Source organism: Rhipicephalus sanguineus, chromosome 3 (assembly GCF_013339695.2).
Source record: "Rhipicephalus sanguineus isolate Rsan-2018 chromosome 3, BIME_Rsan_1.4, whole genome shotgun sequence".
Taxonomy (NCBI): domain Eukaryota; kingdom Metazoa; phylum Arthropoda; class Arachnida; order Ixodida; family Ixodidae; genus Rhipicephalus; species Rhipicephalus sanguineus.
Window position 1 is genome coordinate 156,572,178 of NC_051178.1, and position 26,366 is coordinate 156,598,543.

At 46.8% G+C, this 26,366-nt stretch overlaps 1 protein-coding gene across 1 annotated transcript in view; it reads right to left on the bottom strand.

Moving 5' to 3' along the window:
- LOC119386009 (leucine-rich repeat flightless-interacting protein 2) overlaps positions 1 to 26,366 on the bottom strand; it is a 27,171-nt gene extending 805 nt beyond the window's left edge. Inside the window, exons 1-12 of the mRNA XM_037653363.2 lie at positions 26,188 to 26,366; positions 10,349 to 10,435; positions 10,176 to 10,247; positions 9,216 to 9,305; positions 8,329 to 8,499; positions 5,542 to 5,634; positions 5,345 to 5,441; positions 4,612 to 4,661; positions 4,345 to 4,465; positions 2,691 to 2,770; positions 2,360 to 2,464; positions 3 to 92 (exon numbers count right to left, since the gene is read on the bottom strand). Of these exons, the coding sequence (XP_037509291.1) occupies positions 3 to 92; positions 2,360 to 2,464; positions 2,691 to 2,770; positions 4,345 to 4,465; positions 4,612 to 4,661; positions 5,345 to 5,441; positions 5,542 to 5,634; positions 8,329 to 8,499; positions 9,216 to 9,305; positions 10,176 to 10,247; positions 10,349 to 10,435; positions 26,188 to 26,259 (1,128 nt within the window). The 5' untranslated portion in view covers positions 26,260 to 26,366. The remainder of the gene's footprint in view (positions 1 to 2; positions 93 to 2,359; positions 2,465 to 2,690; positions 2,771 to 4,344; positions 4,466 to 4,611; positions 4,662 to 5,344; positions 5,442 to 5,541; positions 5,635 to 8,328; positions 8,500 to 9,215; positions 9,306 to 10,175; positions 10,248 to 10,348; positions 10,436 to 26,187) is intronic.

Genomic DNA, 26,366 nt, shown 5'->3' on the forward strand with positions numbered 1-26,366 from the left:
CTGTTCCGTGCTGACTTGAGTTTGTCGATACGCTTCTGGAGGTGCTTGTTGGCCGTCTCCAGCTCTTCGATCCTTGCCTGAGCTTCTCGGCACTGGAAGAGCATAAAAGGACATAGGCGAAATTGGCCTTCTTGATTGCGTCCCACTGCCATAATGAACATAAGAAAACCACAGTTGCATTTGCGTCGAGCAGACTGGAGACTCTCCAAGCAAAATTTGCAATATCAGAAAGGTGCTGAGCTAATGCACCTCCCTTTGAACGAGATTTCATTCAGCCGAGTTTTCCAGCCGTAAGAGCCTTCTCGAGTACCTGTGGCTATGACAACATTAGTACTACAGTCGAGCGTGCTAATAACAACAGGCGTCATAGCGCAAGAACCAGCCCACAGATTAGAATTTTTAACAGTGAATGTTAAAGGGGTGGTGACACCAAATTTTGAGGCTATAAAAAGTCTGCTGTAGGCTTCCTCTGAATGCAAGGACACTCGGCACGAAGTACTGCACACAGCAAATGTTTAGAATGTATCGCTTCCAAGTGTGTCTAAATGCTCATTCTCACGATCGAGACCCATCGCTAGCGCAACTGACACCGACGTAACTGTGTAGGAAGCGTAACAAAAGATTTAGTGACATAAGACTGCATTAGAGTGGCATGCAATGAGCGGTAATCCACAGCTCCGCTGCATCGGGCAAGCCAAGAGAGCATCGGCTGCGAACTACACTCATTTTTTCTGAGCTTGTAGATGACGTAGCTAAACTTGCTCGCATTGTGCAAAGTGCTTTGTATCATCACGTGAACCTGCGAAGGCGACATTAGAGAAGTTTAGTTCGTTCGCACACTTCTTTGCTTTAGCAGACCACATTGCCGTGGCTGTAAACGTGAGAGGCCGGATAGGTGGGGTAACCTGGTGGTGCTAAGGTGAACCAGGCAAGCACAGAATTGCTGTTGTAGAAACCTAATGTATTCTAATTCTCTGCTGGTGTGTATTCTCGGCAGCGGCGTAGTTCCGAATGTGTTACCTTTTTAAACATTTCTCACCACGGACACTCAGCTAATAAGAAATGCACCTATAATTGTGGTTGCATGAAGCATTCCCAAAATGTCGATACCATCGTCCGTTCACTTGGTGCTCCGGAAATATCTCTGCGTATAGCAGAATACTGTACACGCTAATACTCTCTATTAGAGAATTTTAACGAGTGTTGAAGGCATCCGGATGGCTGTTCGCTTGTGTGTGCGAGAGCAGACGATGCAGCACTGCGTTCACCACAGTATTGTGGGCCTACGTGTTCAAGCTTCCCACACAGTGACGTCAGTGTCCAAATCGATGCCCAGAAACCAAAACCAAAAGTCATTCACATAAATAAGGAGATATTAAAATATTTAGTGAGAATACATCAATCTTGGAGCGTGTATCATGCTTCCTGGAGCAATAAGAAACGTTTGCAACAAAGAACACGCAAGCCAAAAATTTTATGACACCACCCCTTTAAGTTCCCCCTGGCGAACTATGTGGCTACTTCAAGAAGAGTGTCTGTAAGCATTTATTTAACTGTGATATGCCATATAGCACAGCATGTGTTAAAAAAAAAGTGATGGTCTTTAAAGCATGCTACAAAGGAGTAAGCAAAAGCATAGGATGAATAATGTACAAAACCAACATGTGGCCCTTACCTTACAATAAAAATGGCTTACTGCCTTAAAATAAGGCATATAACAACGTTCTACAAGCCCATTGAGAAAATTCCTTAATGAAGAAAAGCTGCTTGCACTAATCTAGAGTTTGTTGTGTGTGCTACTCCTATAAGCAGACTCTACTTAAAAGTTAAACATTCAGCATAAGAACATGGGCCTAGGGTTGCCCGCTACAGACTGATAAAATGTAGATATAATGTATTCCTAATTGAAGATGGTTCACCCTGGCTTTGAATGATCTCTTAATGAGAGCAGAGCAATAGAGTGCTTTATGATAGGTCACAGTTCTGAAAAATAACATAAGTCTGCACTGCATAAATAATGATGCTACTTCAACACTTAAGAGTCCAGAAATGAGTAACAAGGCATTTCATCCAGTCATATTCTACAATGAGCAAGTAATTACTATGAAAAGCCTGAAAAAGGCTATAAATGCTGTCAGGGTGCACAACTTTACGCTTGTGCATAGTATCTCCTTTTAGGCTACTGCAGGTAGACAGAAGCAGAAGAACAAGATGAACAGTTCACAGCTGCATCATTATATTTTTACACACGCACTCCCGTTACATGATGACCTCATTCCCATACACATTTATGATTTCGATTATTCTTTTAACATTTGCCACGTTCTACAAGCGTCTGCACCACCAACAATGTGCTCACCTCTCTCTGGAGTTTGCGTTTCTCAGCCTTCAAATCATCTTCAAGCTTCTCGGATTCCTCGAGCGTAGACTTGAAGCGCAAGACCTGAGTCTCAAGCCGTGACACCTGTGGAAACAAAAACGGCATTGCAGGCAGTTTTACCTGTCTGCATATCTTGCCTCTTGCTGTAGTTGCTGCTTACAGCACTAATTGCTGAAAAGCATTGCTACAGCACGGTGACTATTCAACTCTAAGGAGTAGTGATGACATTTTTTCGGCGCAGTCATAGAAGAAGTTGGAGTCGACAGGTACATTTGTGAATGTACAATAAATGTCAGTCTTTGCTACTTACACTGCTCTGGAGTGCAATGTTCTCCTGCTCAGCTTTGCGCAGCCTGTACTTGTAGTCGTCCACCTGCTTGTTGGCTTCCCCTGTGCGAGAAGAAGGCCATCACGCTGAATTAACAATGCATGCTTTAGCACAAGATGGACCTTTCTATGGCAACAACCATGCTTCTCGTGAGGTCTTTTGACCCCAAATTGCATAATTCAAGACTTTCAATGTCAGACCAGCAGATTAACAACAAACTGCTGGAACCATCATGAAGCATGACGACTATTTTACAAGGTATGTTTACCAGAACGATTTTCGGCATCACCTAATAACATGGGCTGATCTTGTGCAAAATGTAGTATTGTTGCACAGCGTACTTTGAGCTTTGCACGTAAGATGTACAACAGCTCGGATATATATATATATAAAGCATGTTAACACATCTGTAAGAATCGAAAACACCATGGGCTCAGACATGCCTGTAGAACCTGTACTGTGTGCAAGTGCAACTAATCTCATTAGTGAGGAAATGTCTGCCTACAATGCATTTGGCTTCAGTTTGGTACATCCGTATTTCCCCATGAACAGGGCACATCGCGCGTTCATAGTGCTTGCCTACGGACCAACAGTTCTTTAAGCAGCTCAACACTATGGTGTCAGTATCGCCAGTTATATTCGCTTTAGCTGCTATGACAATTTTCAAATTATCTGCGAGTGCCATTTCCATTGACGTTTTTCAGGGACTTAGAACCCATCATGCTATTAAAGAAAAATTACGTTTTCCACACTGCGGTATCATCTCAGGCACTCTGCAATTTTAATGGTCAAACATTGCTGAGGCTTCATTTCATGAGCGGTCAACAAAAGTGGGATGAACGTTTTCTATGAACAATAGTGTGGCAGAATCACAATGATTAATCAACAACACCAGTAGTGCTGAACTCTTCCAAGTTTAATTTCATCAGTGTTTACACCCGTTAACTTATGTGCAAGCTGTGCACCATGGTTCCAATACACTGTACCATAGCTGGCTAGTTTCCTACAGCCTGTGCTACCTTTCCCATAAACCACAGTTACGCAGACACGGGCCAACTCAAGAGTGTGCCCAACTAGAGACTGCCCATACAGTGCTTAAGGCAGGAGTCTCAAACTCACCTCATCTAGTGGGCGGCAGTCACGAAATTTAGTCCCGCAAGGGCCGGGACAGTGAGGGTAGAAGCAGAAGGGGAGGAGGTAGTTTGTACAAAATGTCAGCGCTAACGCTGCCATTTCAAAGGCTAACTTTCCCGTACCTTATATATGGATCGTTTCTGAAGGGGATTTGGCATCAGGATTCGAACAACACATGACTACCGATCTCCAGAATGACTCAAATATGGATGCCGATTCTGAAATATAGTTTTTTTTTTTTCACGGTCATGTTTCAAGACATGGTGGCCGCAAGGGGTGCCTCACGAAAAAAATTGCCTGAGAGCAGTCACGCCTTTGTAGGCCATGAACATAGCTAAGAAAATTTAAAGTATATTGGACGAAGACGGTTCTTTGTTGGCCGCAGCGGGCCACTAGCGAAATCTCCGCGGGCCGCGTGTTTGAGACACCTGGGCTAAGGTCTCGGGGTGTGCAAAACGGTGACACACGAGTTCTCGTAGTTATGCTAAACCACATGACTCACTTTGCACTTCAATGAGCCTCATTTCAGGTCCATTGGTCTGTGGGCCATGCACAAGTGAGATCTGTTCTAGACGAGTCACTTTCTGGCGCTCCTCAGCCAAGTCCAACTGCAGCCGATTTATCTGCAAAGTGCGAGAACATTTGTAAAAATGTAGACCAGATTGAATGAGTCCAGTGCCGCTTCATAAGGGAGCAAAGAAGAATGCGCAAGGACACTTCTCTTTTAATATTACACCAAAACTTAAGACCGTGCATCGAAATTGCGCACCTCATCTTGGAGTTGCTGCTTCTCTTCTGCAAACCGCTTCAACCGGACATCTGCAAATGCAAATAAAAAAATAATGGGTTTCATGTCAATATTCCAACAGTTCCAAAGCTTGGAAGCAGCTGTGACCTCAAGCTATCGAGACACCTTGAAGGTTTGGTTGAGATAATTTCCTCTTTTACACATAGATAAATTATTTTATTAATATATGCTTAAATATGAGAATTAGTTCCTGCTGGTGTTATAGTGTGCTATGCCCTTTTTTTGAAGTTCCCTGAAGCACTGTAAAGGATGCAGGTTCCTTAGCCAACAGGAAGAGTTAAAGCTCCTCAAGATATGTTCATCCACAACATGTTGTCTGCTCAGCATCCTATCAACACGTGCTCTTCTGGTGCATTCAAGCAACAAATTTTTTTGGCCGTTGAAGCCATAGGCTGTGCTCTCATGAATACAACAGAAAGGCTTCACTTCATCGCTAGCTGGTGCGGGTTGGGACATTTGTACATTTTTTCAATTAACAATGCAGCACAACTGCGCTTCTAAACAGTGAAACCCAGGCACGTTTCATGTTTTCACAATGAATTAAAAGATTTTTTTCCTTTAACTTGTGGAACATCGTCAACTTTGTCTTAAGAGAAAAACCTTGTTCTGGCCTGCTCACGCAGAGACTAAAGCACAAACCGGTGCCCTAGGAGATGAACCTGTGTTGATAACTGAGCAAACTGCAGTTCCTCACCCAAGGAGCCGTGTCCTGCCTGGTCCAGTAGTTCGGCTGCCTCCTGTGTGACAAGGTCCGGGCCGTCTCCGTTTTGCACCAGTACTAGACCGTTCGCCTGCGCCAGCATAAGTCAAGGTTGTGAGTCAACTATCGTACCACCTGGTGCTTTCCCACTTGTTGCTACTCAAAGTGACTTTCCCAAAACACGCACGCACCTCGATGAGCTCATCTCGCTGCCGGATGCCCTCCTGCAGTAAGGTGTTCTCCTCCTGTAGCTTCCGCAGATCCCTCTGTAGCTGGTCCAGTGCCTGTCACAACCAAAAGCGCACGTGATATTACCTCATGCATCACACGAGCAAGAAGAATCCGGGTCTTGATTTACTGTTAGTAACAACCACAGCAAACCCGAATGAAGTTCATGAGAGCGGATGCTTTGGCTTGTTAGGACTGCACAGTTTTTTTTTAAACTACAGGGGTGGAAGCGCGCTTTAGTGTTTTGGAGCAATGCAAGTTTGTTTTGGAGCAGAATTGTAGGGTCAAACATCATTGTTTATTTTTTTATTTCTGGTAAACACAAGACATTCCAACGATTTTAGAAAACATTCAACACTGATGAACCAACCACACTTAACACAAATGATTATATATATATATATATATATATATATATATATATATATATATATTATATATATATATACATACACGCACGCGCGCTACGTGTTATCATTAAAACATCACAGCTGTGATAGAGCAATGACTCAGGAAAACGAGATAAGCAATGTTTTGAATAGCTACACTTGACTAGACTGACAAATGAAAAACGTTCATGGTAATGAACGTTTTTCAGCAGCGGCGTTTTTGCGCCGTGTTTGCTGGGTTGCTACATTTTCGTCAAAGGCCCATGCCGGCTTCAAAAATTTCCCTCGAAATGCGCGGAGGTCAGCGCCGTCTGGAGGCACTGGAAGAAACCAAACAAACACGCGTCTGTACCCTAAATTCCGCTTGTCGGACGAGCAGGCGATGCGCAGCGCGAGGCGCTTTCTTTTCTACTTCGAGTAGGAAGACGCGGCGCCGCGATTTTGAGATGGTGTTCGTCAAAATGACATGCGTGACCCTCCGACCATGCGTCAGTCGCGCATGAAATCAAGCAATTCGGGGCGCAACGGCACGACTTCGCGAAGGCGTTCGTCAAAAAACACGCGCGTCCCTCGGCGCGCGTAAATCACGCCAAAAATTGCGCCTCGTGCTTCCACCTTTTCTCTTCAAGTTCCCTTTCAAGGTTTGTCAATTATTGGTGTCGGTTATATGCACGCAAATATGGTACTTGAGGTGCGATGATACTCAAGCGCACAATTTGTATCCCGTGGTTCTGTTTTCGTACTACCTCACATTCGTGTTTTGAGTAATAAACGTTCGAAGCATAGGCGTGCGCGCAGGGGTGGGGGGGTGGGGGGCCCTAATTACCCAAGAGGGGAGGCGCAAAATCTGCCCCGTACATTGACCCTTCTAGTCACCTAAGAGGGGGGGGGGGTGCAAAATCTGCCGCATACATTGACTTAGTAGGGCAACGGGGGGGGGGGCACTGCGATGAACCTTTGCCCCCCTGATGGGGAACCCTGCGCACGCCTGTGCTTCCAAGTGTCTATCTTGTTCTTTTTTGTATATTTCTTCACTCGCCACCTATGTACCAAACTACACACAGCAACGGCGGCGAGCGGCATGTCATGTGCTGCGGATGGTATGAGCTACAGCGTACTCGACCACGAGCCGAGCGCAGGTTCTGACGAGCCAAAATCGAACAACGCGACCGATCGCACTGGCGAGACTAAGGTCGTCGCTGCATGAGCGTGTTTACATGCTGCATTTATAAGGTCTAAGGGCTTGTGTACAATGCAAAAAATTCTGCACATGGAGAGGCACGCTCTCACTAAAAAAAAATGAGTTTCGGAAATGGTCCAACCGACTTACATAAACCGAAGCTCTGTGAGTGGTTTCGAGGTTGGTAGTGGCTTCATTGGCCGCAAATGGATAAAACAAATTTTTCTTTCTCATGCAGACTTACGACACAAAATCCATATTACACACTCAGCTCTACAGCAGTTTCCTTAATGCAAAGTTTCTAAATAATGGTCGCGCGTATACGTCCGTGGCAGCTGCTCGCATTATCCTCATGGCCTCCCATCAAATTAAATATTCGCAGCAAATAGAACCTTTTCGACATTATGAAGCGTCAACGCGCGCGCACTTACTTTTATTCATGTTCGCAATCCCAGGCCACGATGACACAAACCGCCTCGAGCGCGCAGCGCGCCAAAAAACTCCGTTGCCGCCGGCGTCACAATCGAAATATGGCCGCACCAACTCACTTTCTTGTAGCTAGCTCCTGTAGGCTCGCTAGCTTTTTTGCGCCTTCGACATTGTCACGAGAGCGCGCCAAGTGATGTGATGATGACATAAGCTCGCATAGGCGCGCCATGACACGTATGACAGCGACATGAAGGCACCAAACGTATACCCTCGGTGATCGGTTCCGGCGGCGCACCGGAGCCCATCGAGGAGGCCATGCACCAAACACCGCTTGGGAGCAGTTTCGGCGCAATAATGCATTTTGGAGCAGGATGGCGCAGCAGAAGAGCATTGGCGCAGCGCGGCGCAAATGGCGCAGAGCTTCCACCCCTGAAACTACATACTCTGCCTTAGTAGCTCTGTGCATATGCGTGGAAACCAAACACGCCTAAAGGTATCTGTCTGCAATCTGTTGTTGTCCCGCACTGCTGTTCCGCACTTTGCTGTCCGTACAAGCATCTCTGTTTACAGGTCTCACAGCCTTAAGTAAATTAGCAGTTCAATTAATTGTTTTGCACTTAGAATAAGTAGCTTAATGCCATGATTATTAGAGGAGCTGCATTTCGTTTCTGTGCCACGTAAGTCATAGCACTTTCAACTACACAAAGCAGCGTTCTAGGTGAAGCCAGAGGTAGGAAGCCCGTGAAACTGACCCGCGACTTGTCCCTGTGGTCCTTTTGGACGTGCAGGAACTTTTCGGTGAGCTCTTCCATGTCATCCTTGAGTGTGTCCACGTGGTAGGCCAGCGCGGTGCGCTCATTGTCAAGCTGTGCATTGCTGATCATGGCCTTGCGGAAGCTCTCCTCGACATCCTGCAGCTGATGCTGCAAAAGAAAACAGCATTTTGAATTGATACAACCACAGGCCACGTAATAGAAACTGCAACCGAATTCTTGCTACTATAAAATAGCTGCTGACAAGAGCTTAACTTCCACATGCCGATTCATTTCTATTCTATTATAGTAATAAATAAATATTGCACTACATAAGAAATGTTGTTCATCCCAAAAATATTGCTCCAACTTCCTCAAAAACATGCACATATGTTTTGCACCAATGCATTCAGCTTAGCAGTGTTTTTCAGTAAGCCTAGTTTTATGTTGGCAAGTTTTGTATCTGACAGTGTTATCTACATCAGCCTTCTAAATATGTTCAAGTAATGGTTCACACTAATTAGCATTTGTAAGCAGTTTGATATTACAACAATAAGGGTTTGTTTTCATAAAGAAATCATTACTACAATAAAAGAAAAAGCAGTTCATTGTAATATGCACCCTTATTTTTGTGCAAATTCTTGGCAGGCAGGAAAGGTGTAGCTACGACATGTTCATGAGGCACTGTCACTTGTCTAAACTACCCGTGTGAAACCTAGTTCCCAAGTGAGTTCAGGAACACAGCTCTATGTTTACTCTATTTCAATTTGTTCCTAGACAAAGAGAGTTTAAAGGGGCATCAATGTTATGCAGCCAATACCACAATGTATGCTCCCAAAGTCATGTGCCGAAGAAAGAGAGACTGCCACAAGTGGCCACGTGCATACCCTGATGTCGCGGCCATCGAGGCCATCAGTCGAGTCCTCGCTGCTTCTCCGGGACCCGGAGTAAGAGGAGCCCGATGTGAAAGGGCGACCCTGTGCGCAAGGGGTGTGTCATTATGTTACTGATAAACAGTGAAGGCAGATGACGAACGCAACAATTGTGACGCAAACGGCTTGTTTTTCTGCAAACTCGCTTTCACCACATGATGAAACAATTGCGTGGCAACAATATCGGCTCAGGTACAATAAACAGCCGTTGAAATCAAGCACAGTGCACATAACTACCAGTCTATACTGCTTCACCAAACGTCACAAAATGACTTATCAGTACTGAGAGCATCAGTTCAAAACATACTAGCACAAGCATTGAGACAAACGCACGTATGATGGCCCCATCCTGTCAGAGACTGCAACGATTACAACTCGAAGACAAGCTGATGCTGCGACAGCGTCTTGCACGGGTTACGGATCCCCCGATAACACTGATAACACTGATAAAAGGAACTCCATATCTGTCGAACGTAGAGTGCTGGATACAAAGGGCATTCCAGATTGAGGCTAGGCTGAAATGTGAGCTTCCTTACAAGCAAAACACATACCTGTCGTTCTGTGCAAGAATACACAAGCAGCAGTTAAGCTGCGACTACAAACATGGTAAGCTTAGGTTGATAAAGGCATCCAAGGGCTTATGTTTAAGGTAGTAAAAGCAGGTAAGCCCACGCTCTATAAATAACATTGTCAAGATTTCCCCTCGTTGCATAAAATAGACATGCTGCACTGGCCTAAACCTGCCCTCATGTCTAAAACAGATCCATAGATAAGCTATGAGCACATTAGCAGTAAATCAATTAGGGGAAGTTTGTGGAAAAAGATGACTGACAAGAACAGAATCCTATGAGTGAATCATCTTGAACCAGTATGATCAGTGCCCCACAAGCACTGAATGTGGGTGGCGCAGCTCACCTCTCTTGAGATGCGCATGGGTCGCACAGGCTCTGGGCCACTGTCACAATGCCTGTCCAATTGCTCGTCATTCTGAAACAGGAAAGGGTTGGGAAAGAAAGCGGTGGTATGTGAAGCGTTTGAAGGGAATGGTGATAACGTGTAAGCAAACATGCAGCGGTAGCGGCACATACCTCACGGGCCTGCTTCTCGAGCTCCCGGAGTCGTATTGCCCTGGCCTCGGCTCGGGCCTGCCTGCGCTGTGCTAGCCGAGCCTCCGCCTGCAGCAGACAACCCAAACAAAGTCAGTGTGCTATCAGCACGTAGAGACAAAGTGTTATTTGCTTTGCGACATTGCCATCGTAGCTACAAGACTGTGCACTGCAGTGTATGACATAGACATGACATTATGAATAAACCACCGGTATTAAAGCTAGCAGCCATCTGCCCACATCCTGTTTTTAAGGAGATGCTAATAAAATGCATCCATTCATGTAACGTTCCAGCTCTCAATCTGATAATTTCACAGCCTGAGCGTAACATATACCTCTGGAGAAATTTCAAAATAAGGGCCTTGAGGAGGCGATAACAACACCCTACAATCCACACACTACAAGGCTACCCGACTTGGCAGCATTTATTTAGGAAACTCATACTTTTTCGAGTATCAGAAATACATCCATTTTAGGTACTTAAGACATGTCTCTCACATAAGGTAGTGAAAATTTGCTGTCTACTTCAAAAACACTTTAATAGAGACTCCCAGACATTGCATTAGCAATGGTGAAAAGTTTATGATTTCCCTCGCTAACTTAGAAAACTGCTCAAAGCTGACGTCAAAGAGAAGTGGCATGGTGCCAACAAATTTCACTCCAGGCCATTTCAGACGTCTGTACTGACTTTCATTAACTAAATCCCTAAGATAAATGTGGCATGGTCCATATTTGGCATGGTCCACATTTGGGTAAATGTGGCATGGCCCATAACAATAACTTCAGGATGTGAAAAGTAGCGCTATCAGAACCCTTGCAAGAAGGAGAAACACATGCAGGAGACAATGGGCGCATTAAGTTAAGGAGCTCGAGCGCGCTCTAGCCGGCGGAGTGCACTCTTGTAAATTTAACAGTTGAAAAGCGACTTCCGGTGCGCGATTACGGAGTGCGCTCTACACACTCCAACCCTGAGACGATGCACGAGGGCGTGCGCGAGAGACCGCGCCTGTTACGGCTTCCGAAGAAATGATGTGTTTCCGACTCTCTCCTCCGACGAAATGCGTTCTCCTTCTCCACTCGTTCCTGCCACGGAAGCAACATAACATTCGCCATGTGAAGCTTTCGTGCCCCCGAAAGCAGTAGGCGGAAATCACCGTTAAGCTAAGCTCCGAAGGCGTTGCACTCGAGCTCATTCGAGCGTGTTCCTTTGGAGTTCGGAGCGCGCCAACTTAACGCGCCCAGTGCCTGGAAATTATTGGAAAGGTGTAGAGAGGGCACTGTGCTGTAATCTGCAGGTGCCCTCTTCCTTCATTCGTCTTCTTGTCTCCTTTTTCAAACATAATATTTAATGTATTCTGTTCTTTCTCTCCTTTCACAAATGCATTTCCTTATTTCTATGACTACGGTCTAGAAGAACCAGTGGTTTGGCCATGAGAGAAGACAGTTTACACTAATTTCTACTGCCAGTGTAATGTCCACGTCCACAAAACTACAATACAGGAAATAGCCAGAGAAATAGAGACTGCCATGCAAAGTGGCACTGTGAAAACAGTACTGACAGACTGGCATTGCGAATGATGCCATACAATCAATGAATGGTAAGCACTCCACACTGCCATTCACTGATAATTGCAAATGTGTGCATTGTTCCAGCCCATGTCGAGTACCTTCCACAATGTTGTCAGCAGATATTTAGATGGGCTACTTTTATCACTGTTTGCTGCATGCAAAGTTGTCCAACTTATACATTGCATTGAAAGAGACACTATAGAGAGACATTCAATTAAGTTTAGAATGGCAAAGCATTCCTTAAGAATTGTATTTTCATAAATTTGGCCCCCAGAGGCAAAATAAACGTATAATTTCTGTATTTTCAGGTTCACACGGAATCTTCATTACCAGCATGTCAGTGTGACATCATGGATCATGCAACAGTGCATACAACAATTAAACGACAACAGACTTACAGGCTCAAATCGAAACCTATTAAGTAAAGGCAGATCATTTAAGATAATTACTAAGATTGCTCTTGTGTTTCTACAGACTGCCAATGCTATTGTGCATTACAGTTGGTGTAAAAAGCAGTGAAATTTTGAATGTAATTTAGAGAAAATATGTTTTTGTCTCAGTTACATGAATTTTACATGTCAAATTAAAAGAAAAGAACAGTGTACTGTGTAGATGATCAAAACAATTATAAAAATACAGTTGCAAATAACTGCTCGATTCAAGGAGAGTTTATACAGATGTGCCAACCCATTACATTCCCTCATTTCTGCAATGTCATGGCAGAGACAAACTACTACTGATATTGTCACCTCTTGGAAACTATGCTTCAGTGTGTGAAGACACAGAAAGAAGGTGCAGTGCTGCTTTGCAGGTGAACTTCATGCTGAATTCGAAGGCAACTGAGCCCAGGCCATACACACTATATAAATTTAGTCCATTTAAGAACTCTAAAAAATGCAGCTGGAGCAATTGCAATATTATTTATTTATTTATTTATTTATTTATTTATTTATTTATTTATTTATTTATTTATTTATTTATTTATTTATTTATTCATACTGCAGGCCAATACACTGGTCCATGCAGGAGGGGCAATACAATGACAAATTAATCATGAGATAAAGACAATGCATGAAAAAGAAAATGAACAGTACATGAAAATGATGCAACCTATAGCCATATTGCAGAAAACGAAATGCTTGCTTAGCACAATAGAAGAAATGACACTTTGTTGAAAAACTCTTAGCAAATTAGAGTAGCGAACTACTACGTAACACACTAAATACAATGATGAAAAGAAAGGAAACGCACAGATGAACCTGCGCTTTGATGAAAAAAAAAACGCCCTCCAAACAATAATATGGCACTGAGCACTGTGCATGTGCTTTTTCAACTATGTAAACCTGATACTAAATGTAAACAAAAAAATCTTATTTACATCATTTTTTGCAAAGATCACAGAGGGCCTAAACAAAGAGTGCATTTCCAGCAATAGTCACCAGAGTCTGACTCCCTTTAAAAAATGCAACAAATTGCCTCCAACCTGGTTGGTTCTCTGGATGCCAAATTACAGCACTTACACATTTTGCATCTGCTTAAAAAGAAAGGGCACAAGCTAAATATACCGCCTAAGAACACATAGTTGCAAATAGAGCTGGCTCAGTGCCATAACCATGGGGATGTCAGTTTTGGCTCATTCTTTTCAGTATATACGAACTATCACCTTGAGTGATATAGGAGCATTCCCTAATGCATTCTTTTATGCATGCAGTAAGGTCAACTTCGTGCTTACGAAATGCTAAATTCAATTCTGCAACAATTTTGACACATTCACTATAAATGTAAGGTATTTCATACCCACATGTGAGAAGGAAAAAGTTAGAAACATATACCATATTTACTAAAACAAGGTGGAAACTAAACAAGTACAAGTGAAGAATTAAGTTTAGAGCTCTAACTCATCAAGACAAACATCTGCACAATTAAAGCTTCAAGTGGTAAACTGCATCTATTGCACCATTCAAAGCAAACATAACCGATTTATTACAATAACTTTCCAAACTACAACAAGAATTTGTAAACGGGAGTTTGGCAGAAATTACCTAAGGAATGTAAAAGGCGTAAATTATAAAGAACTGTAACACAAACTCATGAAGTTTCAGTGGGTTTGCAGCATGTATTTTTTATTAATAAATTTCTGACAATTTTCATGAAGCATTTGGTGGCCCTTCTAATGGTAGCCAGAATTTAGTTTTTACCAGTTAGACTGATTTATTGTTTCTCTTCGGTGTTCCTTTAAAACCACCAAAGATCAATCACACTGTATCAGCTGCGATCCAACAAAAGCCTCTTTGTATTTCACATTAATTTCAGGTGTATTTCTGCATATCACAGGGACTGCAAAAGTTTACACTGGTCCTAAAAGCTTCCTCACAAAACCTCAATACTCCACACTTGTTTCATATGTCTCTGTTTAAATAATATAAGATCAGCGGCTGCACTTCTACACTTCTTTGGAATGTCGAAGTATAGCATGCATAGGCATAGTTAGAGAGGAAGGGGGGGTCTAATTCCCTCCCCTTGGAATTTTTTGCAGTTTGTATTCAGATACACACATACGAACACACATAGGCACATCGTGGGCCAGACCTCCTCCCCCAAATAAAACCCTGGTTATGCCCCGACAGCATTCTGGAAGCCAGCCAACAGAGGTGGCACATAAGCACCGTCTCATGATGAGCCAAACAAAACGCGAACGGGACTCGGCTGCTTTCTTTACCCGCCATTCCAACAAAACAACAATACGAGTCTCATACCCATGTTCAAGCTCCTCGGCTTGGAGTGTCAGCAATGCATGCACCAGCTCAGACAAGCGTCGTCGCTCAGCTTGTTTCAGGAGGGGACGAATACAGTTCACAGCGAAACGCTGAACCGAAACTATATGGTCGGTGAGCGCAACGTCTTCTGCAAGCTCGACGGTCGGCGCGCGCGAGTTCTTTGCGGCGGTCCCGGGACAAGGGCGGAAACGCTCCCCGGAAAGGCGCCTGCTACCCGCGCTCCAGGCAGGAAGCATCGTTTTGATTGTTCTTTGTTCCAAGCACATGTGCAGCGCGAGGGTTCGGCTGTATGTACGCACATACGGCTCCGTCGCGGTGTCAGCAACGTGACAGGCGCAGGCTAGCATTAGCTGCCGCGAAGCGCTGTATTGGACGCGTCCATGGCCGCACGGTGTTGCGAAGGGCACCGCGAAGCATGGGGCGAAGCGGCATCCTAGCAACGCGGCGACCCTGGGAGTTTGCGGGGTGTTTCCATGCAGCTATAAGTTAGGACGTCACTCGTACAGAATTACGCGCAGAAGCGGTACCGGCGCTATCTCTGTTTCACCAACTCGCCGGAGTTGCATGATTACGTATTCATCCACGTCGTCGGATGAATATCGCCCAATTGCTGCCTGCTCGAAAAAAAGAAAAAGGCGACAAAAAAAAAAAAACGAAATGCTTGCGTCCGCTACCGACGGCATGCAGCTGCACAGAACGCTCGTCTGCAAAAGCAGCGCACTCGAGAACTGACCATGCACTCGCAAGCATAGGTCGGCAAACTCGCTCATGAGTCGACTCACTCAGACCCAGATCGGCCCGTGAGTCTGAGTGAGTCCGGGTGAGCAATATTTTGGTCAGTTTGAGTCCGAGTCCAGGGGCGTAGCCAAGGGGGGGGGGGGGGGGGTTGGGGGGTTCAACCCCCCCCCCCCCCCCGAAATTTTTCAGTTTTGCTTGCGTATATATACACGCGCACATACAAACGCACGCACGAACATACATAAAGTATGGTTGAACCCCCCCCTCCCCCCGAAAAAAATTTCTGGCTACGCCCCTGTCCGAGTCAGTCCGGTTGAGGAAATTTCTAGTGAGTCCGAGTCTGGCTGAGGAAAGTATTGGTGAGCCCGAGTCCGAGTGAGCCCTAAGTGCGAAATATAATTCTTGAGTGAGTCAGAGTGAGCTCCACCTCTCATTGCCGACCTATATGGTCCTACCAATATTCAGCGTTACTGTCCGCCTATTCACACATATCTCAACGCACTCACGTTTATGCGCCACCTCAGCATTTATTGGTCAGAGACGTGAATTGGAAGGGGTGCCATGACCTCCCCCGGAAACTCTTTCATGAAAAGTTCTTGATAAAAATATCTCGTGTGAGTCGGGTGTTTCATAAAATGTCCTATACTGGATTACTGGATAACTGATAACTCGTATTTGAAGGTATCAGATCAAAAGGCGCATGGTAGAGCACCGATTATGCGAGATATTGGCTTTAAAGAGCATTGACACCAAGATCGAAAAAAAGCTAGTTTTACGCTCACAGACTCATGAGTCAACTCACTCAGGCTCACTCGGACTCAAGTGAAGCCGTGAGTCTGAGTATGAGTGAGTCCGGCTGAGTAATATGTTGGTGAGTCTGAGTTCGAGTGAGTCCGGTTGAGAAAAAGTTTAGTGAGTCCGAGTGAGGAAAATTTTGGTGAGTCTGAGTCCGAGTGAGCCCTCAGAGCAGAATATATTTGTTGAGTGAGTCTGAGTGAGCTCCAACTTTTTTGCCGACCTATGCTCGCAATTGACAGTGGCCCGCGGGCAGAGTGTATACCCCTACGCGGGAGTCAACCACAGTGGGGATTGCATATTCCCAATTTTTTCATGTCAATTAGAACAATGTCACTAAACGACTGACAACATTGCCTCGATCTTTTGTGGTACAGAAGACAGCTTCAAAGCCGCCGCGGTAGTGCAGTGGTTATGGTGCTCGGCTGCTGACCCTAAAGACGCGGTTCGATCCCGGTTCGATCCTGGCCGCGGCGGTCACGTTTCGATGGAGGCGAAACGCTAGAGGTTCGTGTACTTTGATTTAGGTGCACGCTAATGAACTCGAGGTGGAGAACATTTCCGGAGCCCTCCACTACGGCGTCTCTCATAATCATATCGTGATTTCGGCACGCAGAACCCCGGAAGTTATATTAAGACTGTTTCGAAATACTGTGACATCCATAGATTGGTTAGGTGCGATACCCGAAATTCCGCAAGAAGACTCCACGACGCATCTGACTTGGCCGCATCAAGATGGCCGCCTACTCTTAACGTAAAGCCCTTTCATGTACGCGCCTCTGGTAGCACGTACTACGTGTGTGTTTGTGTGCACGCGTCGGAGCGGTGTTTGGACTCTTCCCCCACCTCTCCTGGGTGAAACGTCAGGGAGGGAAGCTGATAGACGATGACAGACGCGCTCCAAAAATATGGACGGTGCGAAGAACGGATCCGGGCCGCAAAGATTGCGACACCTGTAAACGCACATAAGTCCGAAGTGGATTCATTCACAGCAGCGACTCTCAGAGGTGCCACGAGCGCCACGCTGGCCGCAAATGTTCTAGTGGACCGAAGTCGCGAAGGCAGTGGTCGCTTTTGGACGAAAAGCGACTGTTCCAGACTGGGGCGTAACCAGAAATTTTTTTCGGAGGGAGGGGGGGGGGGGGTCAACCATACTTTATGTGTGTTCGTGCGTGCGTTTGTATGTGTGCGTGTATATATATGCAAGCAAAACTGAAAATTTTCGGGGGGAGGGGGGGGGGGTTGAACACCCCATACCACCCTCCTCCCTGGCTACGCCCCTGGTTCCAGAGCAGTCGATCGGTGCTCGACATCACAATCACGCAACTGCAAAATCGAGCAGCGAGCCAAAACAAGTCGCTTTCTGTCAACAAACGAACAATTTGGGATTCTACTTGCGACCAGCCCACCCTTGCGACGTGAGCGTGATTGGACATCCTGCGACAAAACGTGGCCGCGCCACCACCGACAGTCGTATGTGTCACTGCGTGAATAGGAAAGCAGATGGCTTTTGAGGGCTCGTTTTTCTTTGTTAGACACAATATTAATGAGAACTAACAGACAATAATGCCAAGGAAAGTATAGGAGATGTTATTTGTAATAATCGCAATATAAATGTGCAGCAAGTAAAGTGGACGAAAAGATAACTTGCCGCCGGCAGGGACCGAAGCTACGACCTTCGAATAACGCGTCCGATGCTCTACCACTGAGCTATGGCGGCGGTCATCCCCCGTCAACTTTGTAGGGTATATATGTGCATTTAAACCTAGGAGTGTTAGTCAGCGCCGATCGCAGACATGGCGGCGAGTGTGGAACACTCTTTTTCTGCCTTTTGGCGTCACGTAGCACGTGATCTTTTTTACTATCCGGCAGCTGACCAATAATCCCTCGCATACTACCTGAAGGCATGAAGTCTGCCAGAACGAGACCCTTGCTATGAACGAAGGAAAGCAGATGGCCTTTGAGGGCTCGTTTTTCTTTGTTAGACACAATATTAATGAGAACTAACAGACAATAATGCCAAGGAAAGTATAGGAGATGTTATTTGTAATAATTGCAATATAAATGTGCAGAAAGTAAAGTGGACGAAAAGATAACTTGCCGCCGGCAGGGACCGAACCTGCGACCTTCGAATAGGGTGTTTTAGCACCGCACGGTACGAAAATGCCGTACCGTCGTGGTCGGCACGTCGCTTTTTTAAGCATTTTGCCTTCGCGAGTTTATCACAGCGTATGGTAATGTGATGAGCTGATCAAAGTGGCTAATAGTGGTCTTGCAGACCAAAAAAAGCTGCGTGCCGACCACGAACGTACCGTACTTTCCGTACGGTAAATCGGCTCTGCTAAAATAACCTAATGAGCCCTTCTTGAGCGAATTTGCGAACTTTTGCACCTCGCCTCCCCTTACGAGTGAGCCGCCAGACAGACAGGATGCCCAACTAAACCATTGCAAACTACTTCGAGACCACGTTAAGCACCGTTCATTCTAGCCACTTTATTCCGTAACGTTCATCCTAGCCACTTTTGACAATCCCGGGACAAGGGGTATGAATAAAATCCCCAAATCTCTAAAATACGAAACGGAGACACGAAGCTCTCCCTGCTGCACAAGCCCCTTCGAACATTCTCCCCTCAACCTTCCACGCCCAGAAAGAAAGAAGGAGAAACTACAATCCTGAATGAAGCCCGGCTCGGCACCTTCCGTGCCACCACAAATGTCATACAGAAATCAGCTTTTCACAAGAGCAATCAAACAAAAACTACAGTAAGTGCAATAAGCGATGGGATCAGGCGCATCCATGGCCGCCATGTTTGTTTTGATTACCTGCAGTGCTCCAAGTTCACCGGCGTTTTCGTTCTTTCTTTCTGTTGTTTTGTGTCCAAGTTTGCAAGCCTTACTTTCTCGCACGCTGAAGATACCGACCGTCGACGTCTTCAGAGCCAGAGGGGCCAGAATCTGTGTTCGATACGCATATCGAAAGACGTACCAGAAATGCGATGAAGCACCCTGGACGTGCTCCCAAATGTTGTCCACAAATTGCTTTGACATCTAACGGTGCAGGGGCAAAGTGTACGCGTGCGCGACTTGCCATGACCGCCTGAGCGGCAAGCAGTCGCCATAACTATTAAAATTCTATTGCAGCGCCAAACCAAGCATGAGCCACCGGACAATGTTGCTGTCTTGTCAGCAGTCAAACCGGTGCGCTTTCTGTCGCATGTTTTCTCGCCCCAGTGGGTGCGAAAACAGCCGCACGTCGTCTCACACCTGACAGGTGACGACAGTGGCAAGAGGAAAAGGAGGAAGCGCGGGCTTTAGCGCCCAGTGTGCGCCGCCATATGCATGCAGCAGGTCCCCGTACAGCGCGGCGAAGTTTTGTCCTCCCTGCCTGGCTGGCTGCGGCAGCTGGCTGGAACGCGGGGCTCCGCGTCGGTCCCTTCGGAACGCTTGCAACACCTCGACCCTGGAGCGACTCCAACGACTCTAGCTGCCTGCCCCGGGGCAGAGAGCTGCGGGAACGAACTCCACACCCCCCTCTTAGTGTCGTCGCGACTTTGATCTTGGCACCGGTGCAGGCGCATCTATCGCGCCAGCGTGGCCCTGCCCCGTCCGTCATGGTTGACGGTGACTCACGAACACGGGGAGGCGTTTGTGTGAGCGGCGAGGTGCGTTTTGGCGGTCGCACTGTTGCGCGGTAGGAATGCGGTGTGACACTCCTGCGCCATCACTATGCTTCGCGTGCTCCGTGCCAAACGCATGTACGGGGCGCAGGAATTCGCATTTTTCTGTCCTCAGAGACAGAGTATGCGTATACGAATCGTACTTAGGGGCCCACATGCAATATTCGCACTTTCCAGATGAGCTAGCGCCACCGCGCGGATTTTTTCGGAAGGCAGGAGACGGTGGTGGGTTTCGCACTCGCCACGTTTGTGTGCATATTTGTGTGGCTGCCGGAGCGTCGTAGTAGTGCGCCACGGAGAAAAACGGGCTAAGAGCGACGGGCAATCGCATGTGCAGTGTGCCACAATGCACAAATCGTGCAATATTTGGAAAAGTCGGCTTGCACCGCTTTCCAAAAGAGAAAAAACGACGGAAGTTGTGGACAATCAAGCTCCGCATTGGGAAAGAAGTTAGCAAATGGTCGTGTGTATTTCAACAAGGACAACTAATATGTGACTTAAGTAGAAACATGTTATTAAAAGTCATGGTTGGGAGTGCAACAAACGCCAGATGCAATTTCATTTCCTTTTATTGCAGTGATGCCTCTATGTTTGTTTTTACATTGAAGCTTTTAGTACGGCATATCGCACACATTCACTGTTAGTCCCTCGGTGCGCATAGTAGAAGACAACCAACAAAATATGATAAATTCATGTCGTTAAAAGGTTTTTAACCTGTTCAAATATACCAGTGTGGCAAACACATGTTTGCATTGAGCAGAGAGACCGGCCTTGCATGTGCATTCTCCCTGAAGATAAACAAATCAATGCTAAGCATGCAGACGACATTAAAACTGGTAATTTTCGCGGGGTAAAATGCGACAGCTGCCACATGCATAATGAATCCGGGAAGCTTTAAGCAACATAATGCTACTTTTATAACAATAGAATGAAGAAGTGACAGTGTCTCCCCACCACCCCACGGCACGGGAAAACGCCAATCGTGCGGGAAGCTGGGTATTGGCATACCTCATCATCGCGCTCATATCTGCTGAATCGCCACTACATAACTGCTTCCGTGTCACTCTTGAACAATCATTTCACAGCTAAACCGGCGCGGGGAACCATGTATCTCGCCGTGAACGCACACACTACATTTTAGGCAGCGCAAAAGGGGGGGACGGCGCTTTGTTTACACACGAGCGCTACCGCTGGTTGGTGTCAATTCTCGTACATCATATATAGATTACAGAACGTAAGAAGAAATACTGACATTTACGGCACCGGTTGCGTTGCAGACTTGAGCATTTATTCTATGCGGCGGGCCTTTTATGGCACTTGTCTGCAGGCAGAGGGACACCACCTGGACGGCCGCACCTGTCGTCTCGCGTACTCCACAAATTATATGGCCAGCGTTAAACGCCGCCTCTCCTTCGACAACACATCTGTGTTTCCTTGGCAAGGTCAAGGATCGCGCTTAGAGGCTCGTAAGCCGCCTGGTTCTCGAGACGTGCACGCTTTCGTGTCGCTTCCATCACCTCTCGTCCCGCCATATTGAAACGTTCTCCGCGCCACCTATAGGTGCTGGAAAGTGCGAATACGAATAGACGAAAGACAGCAGCACTGCACACGTGATTCAGCGGGCTTTTTGACTATTCTTCCATGGCAGTCCCGGACTGTCCGAGGTGATGCCTTCAGCCACTGAATCTCAGGACAGACCGCGACAGGCGGTCAGGACGAATAATTTATAAGAGGCCCAGTGGTAACACAGAAACTCGATTTTCCACAAGTGGTGATTGAGTGCCTGGACGCTGTACCCCACGCTTCTTTCGCGGACTAGATGATCATCAGTACGGTTCACCTCGAGAATCTGAAGGGATCGCTAAAGGAAGATACCTCGATGGCCACTGAAAATAAACATAAAATTGGCCAACGCTGCAAATTTTACCGTGGCACATAGGAGATATAGTGGTGGTCAAACCTCTCATCGTGAATTCTAACCCATGGTGACGTCCTGTGATCGGTACTATTTTCGCTATTACGTCTTTTTCCGTCCGTTTACGCTTTGGCTTTCTTTCGAGTGCAACGATGCCCTTCATGCGTTAAATTATGGCATGACAAGCTAAAGCGTGAAAGTGAAACTGCGTCAACGACAACCAACTATGACTCGTGCATGTCCAGTATGACCGCTTGCTTACGCCTCTTTTTTGTAGGCAAACCCTCGGGGGCTTGACATTCGCTCAAATGTTGGAAGAGCTCGTTAAAGGCAAGAAAACATCGGGCATGCACCAGGGGGAAAAAGTATTCGTAGCAATCCGCTCAAGACGGTGGCGGGCCCACGAGCCACCGCTCATCTTCCGTGCACCGTGAGCCCCGGCGCCGCGGGCTTCTGTGCAGCATCCCAAATGTACCGTAACCACGGTGACCGTAACATACGGCTCTCCTTCCGAAGCGTTATACATGCAACCTTGTAAAAGCTTAACGATTCAATTTCAACGAAGTTCCCGGAAGGCGCGCGTTTGTTTTTGAAAGCGCAGCTTTTTTTTTTTTTTTTTCAAAAGTTGGCAGGCAGTCGCGCACCGTCGAGCGGCGCGTGGGTGGCGGAGACCACGGGGCGGGACCATTCTTCGGAGCCACTATGCCGTCACTTCCGAGGCACGCTGCACGTAACAAATGAAACGGAGAAGCCGCAGCCGCGGATGACTAGGAAAGGCGACCGAGACGCGAGCCCTTCTCGTTCCAGCCGGCGGGGTATTTTAGAACGCCGTCTTAAGACAGCGCCTGCTTTTCCTTCCGCCCTTTCCTTCGGCGCAGTTCAAACGGGTGCTTAGCGAAAAGAAGCCCCGCACATACATATACAACGAACGCACGTAAGTACTACCTCACGAAGTAAACACACACAAAAAAAAGGCCGCGAGAAGGGTTTCAAAACGCTGGCCACGACTCAGCGCTGCGAAACATCGAACAAGTCGAAACACTGCCAACCAAAAGAGCCAGCCAAGCAACTCTTGCGGACACTCCCTTGTTGTTTTGCTTTATTTCTGGATCCGCCAAGGCGAGAAGCTCGCAAAGTGAATCAGCAGGACAATAGATCAGAAGGCTTAACAAATCGGCCCGTTATTTTTCCTCCCTCCTCTCCTAATCCTTATTTATGTGCATTAAGACGGACGCTTCCGCCACGGCGCAAAGGAGCATCAGCGTCGAAAGCCAGACGAGCCGCGCCCAATGGCGAGCATAAATCTCGAGGTAAATGGAGTCGACGCAGCGTGGGGCGTTGTAAATATTTCCCGTGAAACCGACAAACCTTGCCATGCGAGACGTATGGTTGAGCCGGCCGTAAGGGAAAAAAAGTAAAGGAATTGAAATAAGCGACCCACGCGCTCAAGCTTCACTCGGGGCTTCGCGGAGGTGCAGGTCCAAAAATCACGGCCGCTTTCCTTTAGTTTCGTTTAGCAACGGAAATGAACCGGTCGCGCCATCTTGCGACACTGAGTTCCACCAAATAACACAACTAACACGCATAAAATAGAATATTCTGTTAATAGAATACGCATCAGAAGCAACATATCATTAATTTGGAGAGACATCTCTTTTTTCGCCTAGGACAATAGGACTATAATGCAACTGGTGGTCTTTTGCGGACAAGCGTCACTTTAGTACATCAACGTCAACCATGTTTCCGCAGACAACAGAAATTGAGACGTATAAGCGGAAGCTAAAGAAGTTTGCTCTCCGGACTAACGTTCCATATATTGCTTCCACTTGAGCGAAACTGAAGCTTTACAGTGCAAAACGTGTCTCAGACAAGAGAACCAGAAGCCTTTACCTGTTAGCGCTTAATCACTTATCGAAAAGTATGCCTGATGTTCGCAAGCAATCAGAAAAAAGATCTTTAATCAATTTTTTTCCCAAATCGTTTCTTCACGTTCAGGAAGTTACGATTCTACTATGCGGCGCAGGGGCGTAGCCAAAATTTATTTTTCGGAGTGGGGGGTGGGCTTAGTCCAACACGTCTTCATATATACATATACAAAATGTAAATGTCCCCTGGCTACGCCAATGATGCGGTGCAACTTGCCCGCTGAACAAAGGAGACGCGTTTTTGCCCTTTTCCACTATGCACGAGTGCTATGCAACGAAGCTCGCACAAGCTCGTTAAAGGAGTATTGACACGAATTTTATAAATTTTCGTACTGTTGCTCTAAATAAAAGCACTGGTGACGAGATTACTATAGAGGGAGTATCGTGGTGCCTCGGAGCGCATTGCATGTATTTTTAACACCGCTTCCTTCCACTTCAGGTTCCGATATCGATGGGGCGGTATCACAGTGACGTGTAAACACAGTGTGACGCGTGCCTGAGTCACGTGGGGACAGCAACTCTTGACGTTCCGGCGGCGATCTGCAAGCTGTACGTGTTGCACGTTGGCAACGAGGAATGAATTGCCGTCCAGCGGCTCCGACAGCAATTTCGGTTGCATCCAGGACGCAGAGTTGGCAAACCCAGCGAACTGCGTTGACTCGTCATGATAATGTCCATTGTAGTGGGGCTGGCTTGCAGATGCTGGGCGACGAAAATAGCAAAACCAAACTAAAATATTTCACACGAGTTTCCTGGCTCCGGTGTGCGGAGAATGTCCCTTCCGCGATGCCTCAAAATCGTGTCTGTACTCCTTTAAGTTCATTATCTCGCGTAACAGTGACACTGAAACAGTTTAGTCTGAAAAATATTTTCATAGCTAAGCGTGCATAATAACGTCAAACTACTCTTAAGAAATCTGCGCGCTGGTTCCTCAGCGTGACGTCACGGATATCTGAGCACTTCCTCGCATTTGGGCTGCTCTGGAGCAGGGAAAAGTGATCGAACTTTGCTTTCGGTATTTCTCATTTAGAATGCAATGTAGTCGTTCCATATCAATGAAAAAGTGCTAAATTGGAACCGCGTACGCGTTATTCAATGTTACTGACGCCACGGCGAGCTGATGCGGGAGCATCAGGGTGTCGTCGCCGTGGATTTAGTTCTCTCTCTCTCTCTTTTTGCGCGTTTTCTGCATAAGCCTCCTGCAACACTATTTCGTAAGCTTTACTTTTACGCTTTGCCTCGTAACTTTACGGCGCTGGCCCTGTTTCTGCAAGCATGAAGAGTCTCTGGGACGACTGTTCGCGGTATGTCGTCGCCGTTACCTCCACTCCCATTTCTGAGCAGCCCGATTCGACACTGAGCGGAGCTGCTGCTGATTCGCTAAACATCAGGTTCGTGCGCGCATTCGCGTCTGGCGGTGAATCGGAATGGCTTTGTAAAACAGTATAGCAGACACGTGACTTTCAAGACGCGCATGAAGACGCGGAATCTGGGGAGGACAGAAGCCCCGTGAACGCAAAATGAAAACCGAAACTGCTTTGCCCATTGGTCGTACGTAACGGTCGCATCAGTAGCTGTCGTAAAAGTCGCTTGCCCGCCAACATTTACGCCCCAAACGTTACGTACTTTACGCTAAATACAACAAGGTCTAAACAAACTCATTACGTTGATTGCGTTTACGGTCACGATCCTTACCGACGATCCGTACGTTGCGCATGTAGTCTGAACACGGCTGTACGCCAGCTGTACTCCACATTTTCTGCACAGACGTTTCTTCCTTTCTTTGTTTTTGCGATGAACTATGGGTCTTGACTTGAGGGATAATGTTTGATATGTATGAGATGCAGTGTCTGTGTCGAGCATGAATTCTAGCAGTGTTATGTGGTATCTGGTCGTGGCACAGAAATGGGGACCGCTCCGCTTGCAGTCATTTACTCAATTTCCGCGATGACAAAAGCAGATTACTGCACGGACAACGTGCAACGGACAATGTACTCGGGCGGTTTGGTTAAAGTTCGGTATACGGGCAAAGGCCCAACAGCACGGCGGTGGAGTAATAGGGAAAAAGCACGTTAATAGCTGTATCAAAAGGAGGGAGGGGGATGCGATAAATAACGCGGGCGTGGTGCTAATAACAAAACCAAAAGATCCCTTCTCCACTGCCTCCAACAGAGAATATATCGCTGCGGCGTTTCTTTTCGTAAGACAGTCCCGCGAGAACAGGTATCATATGGACAGGCGGGTCAGCCGCGCGTCACGGCAGGCGATGGTCAGTCGGGACGTGGCCCCCTCGAAGGACGTGCTCGAGAGCGGACAAAAAAACATCGCGCAAGCTGATATTGCGCGATCGCTGCAAGACGCTCGGTCAAGAGAGGAAGTGGGGAAGACGGCCTGAGTAGGAGGCGGCGTGCGAGGACGGACTCACGCGGTAGTTGCGGATGTAGAACTTGCGCGGCGGCTCCTCCAGCGCAGCCAGCAGGCCGGCCTGGTGCACCATGCCGACTGCCAGGCTTATCTTGGAACGAAGAGCAACGCGCCCGCCGCGCACTCGCACAAGACGGCCGAGACTCGACGCGCACAAGAAGACTGCGCGCCGCCACAAGG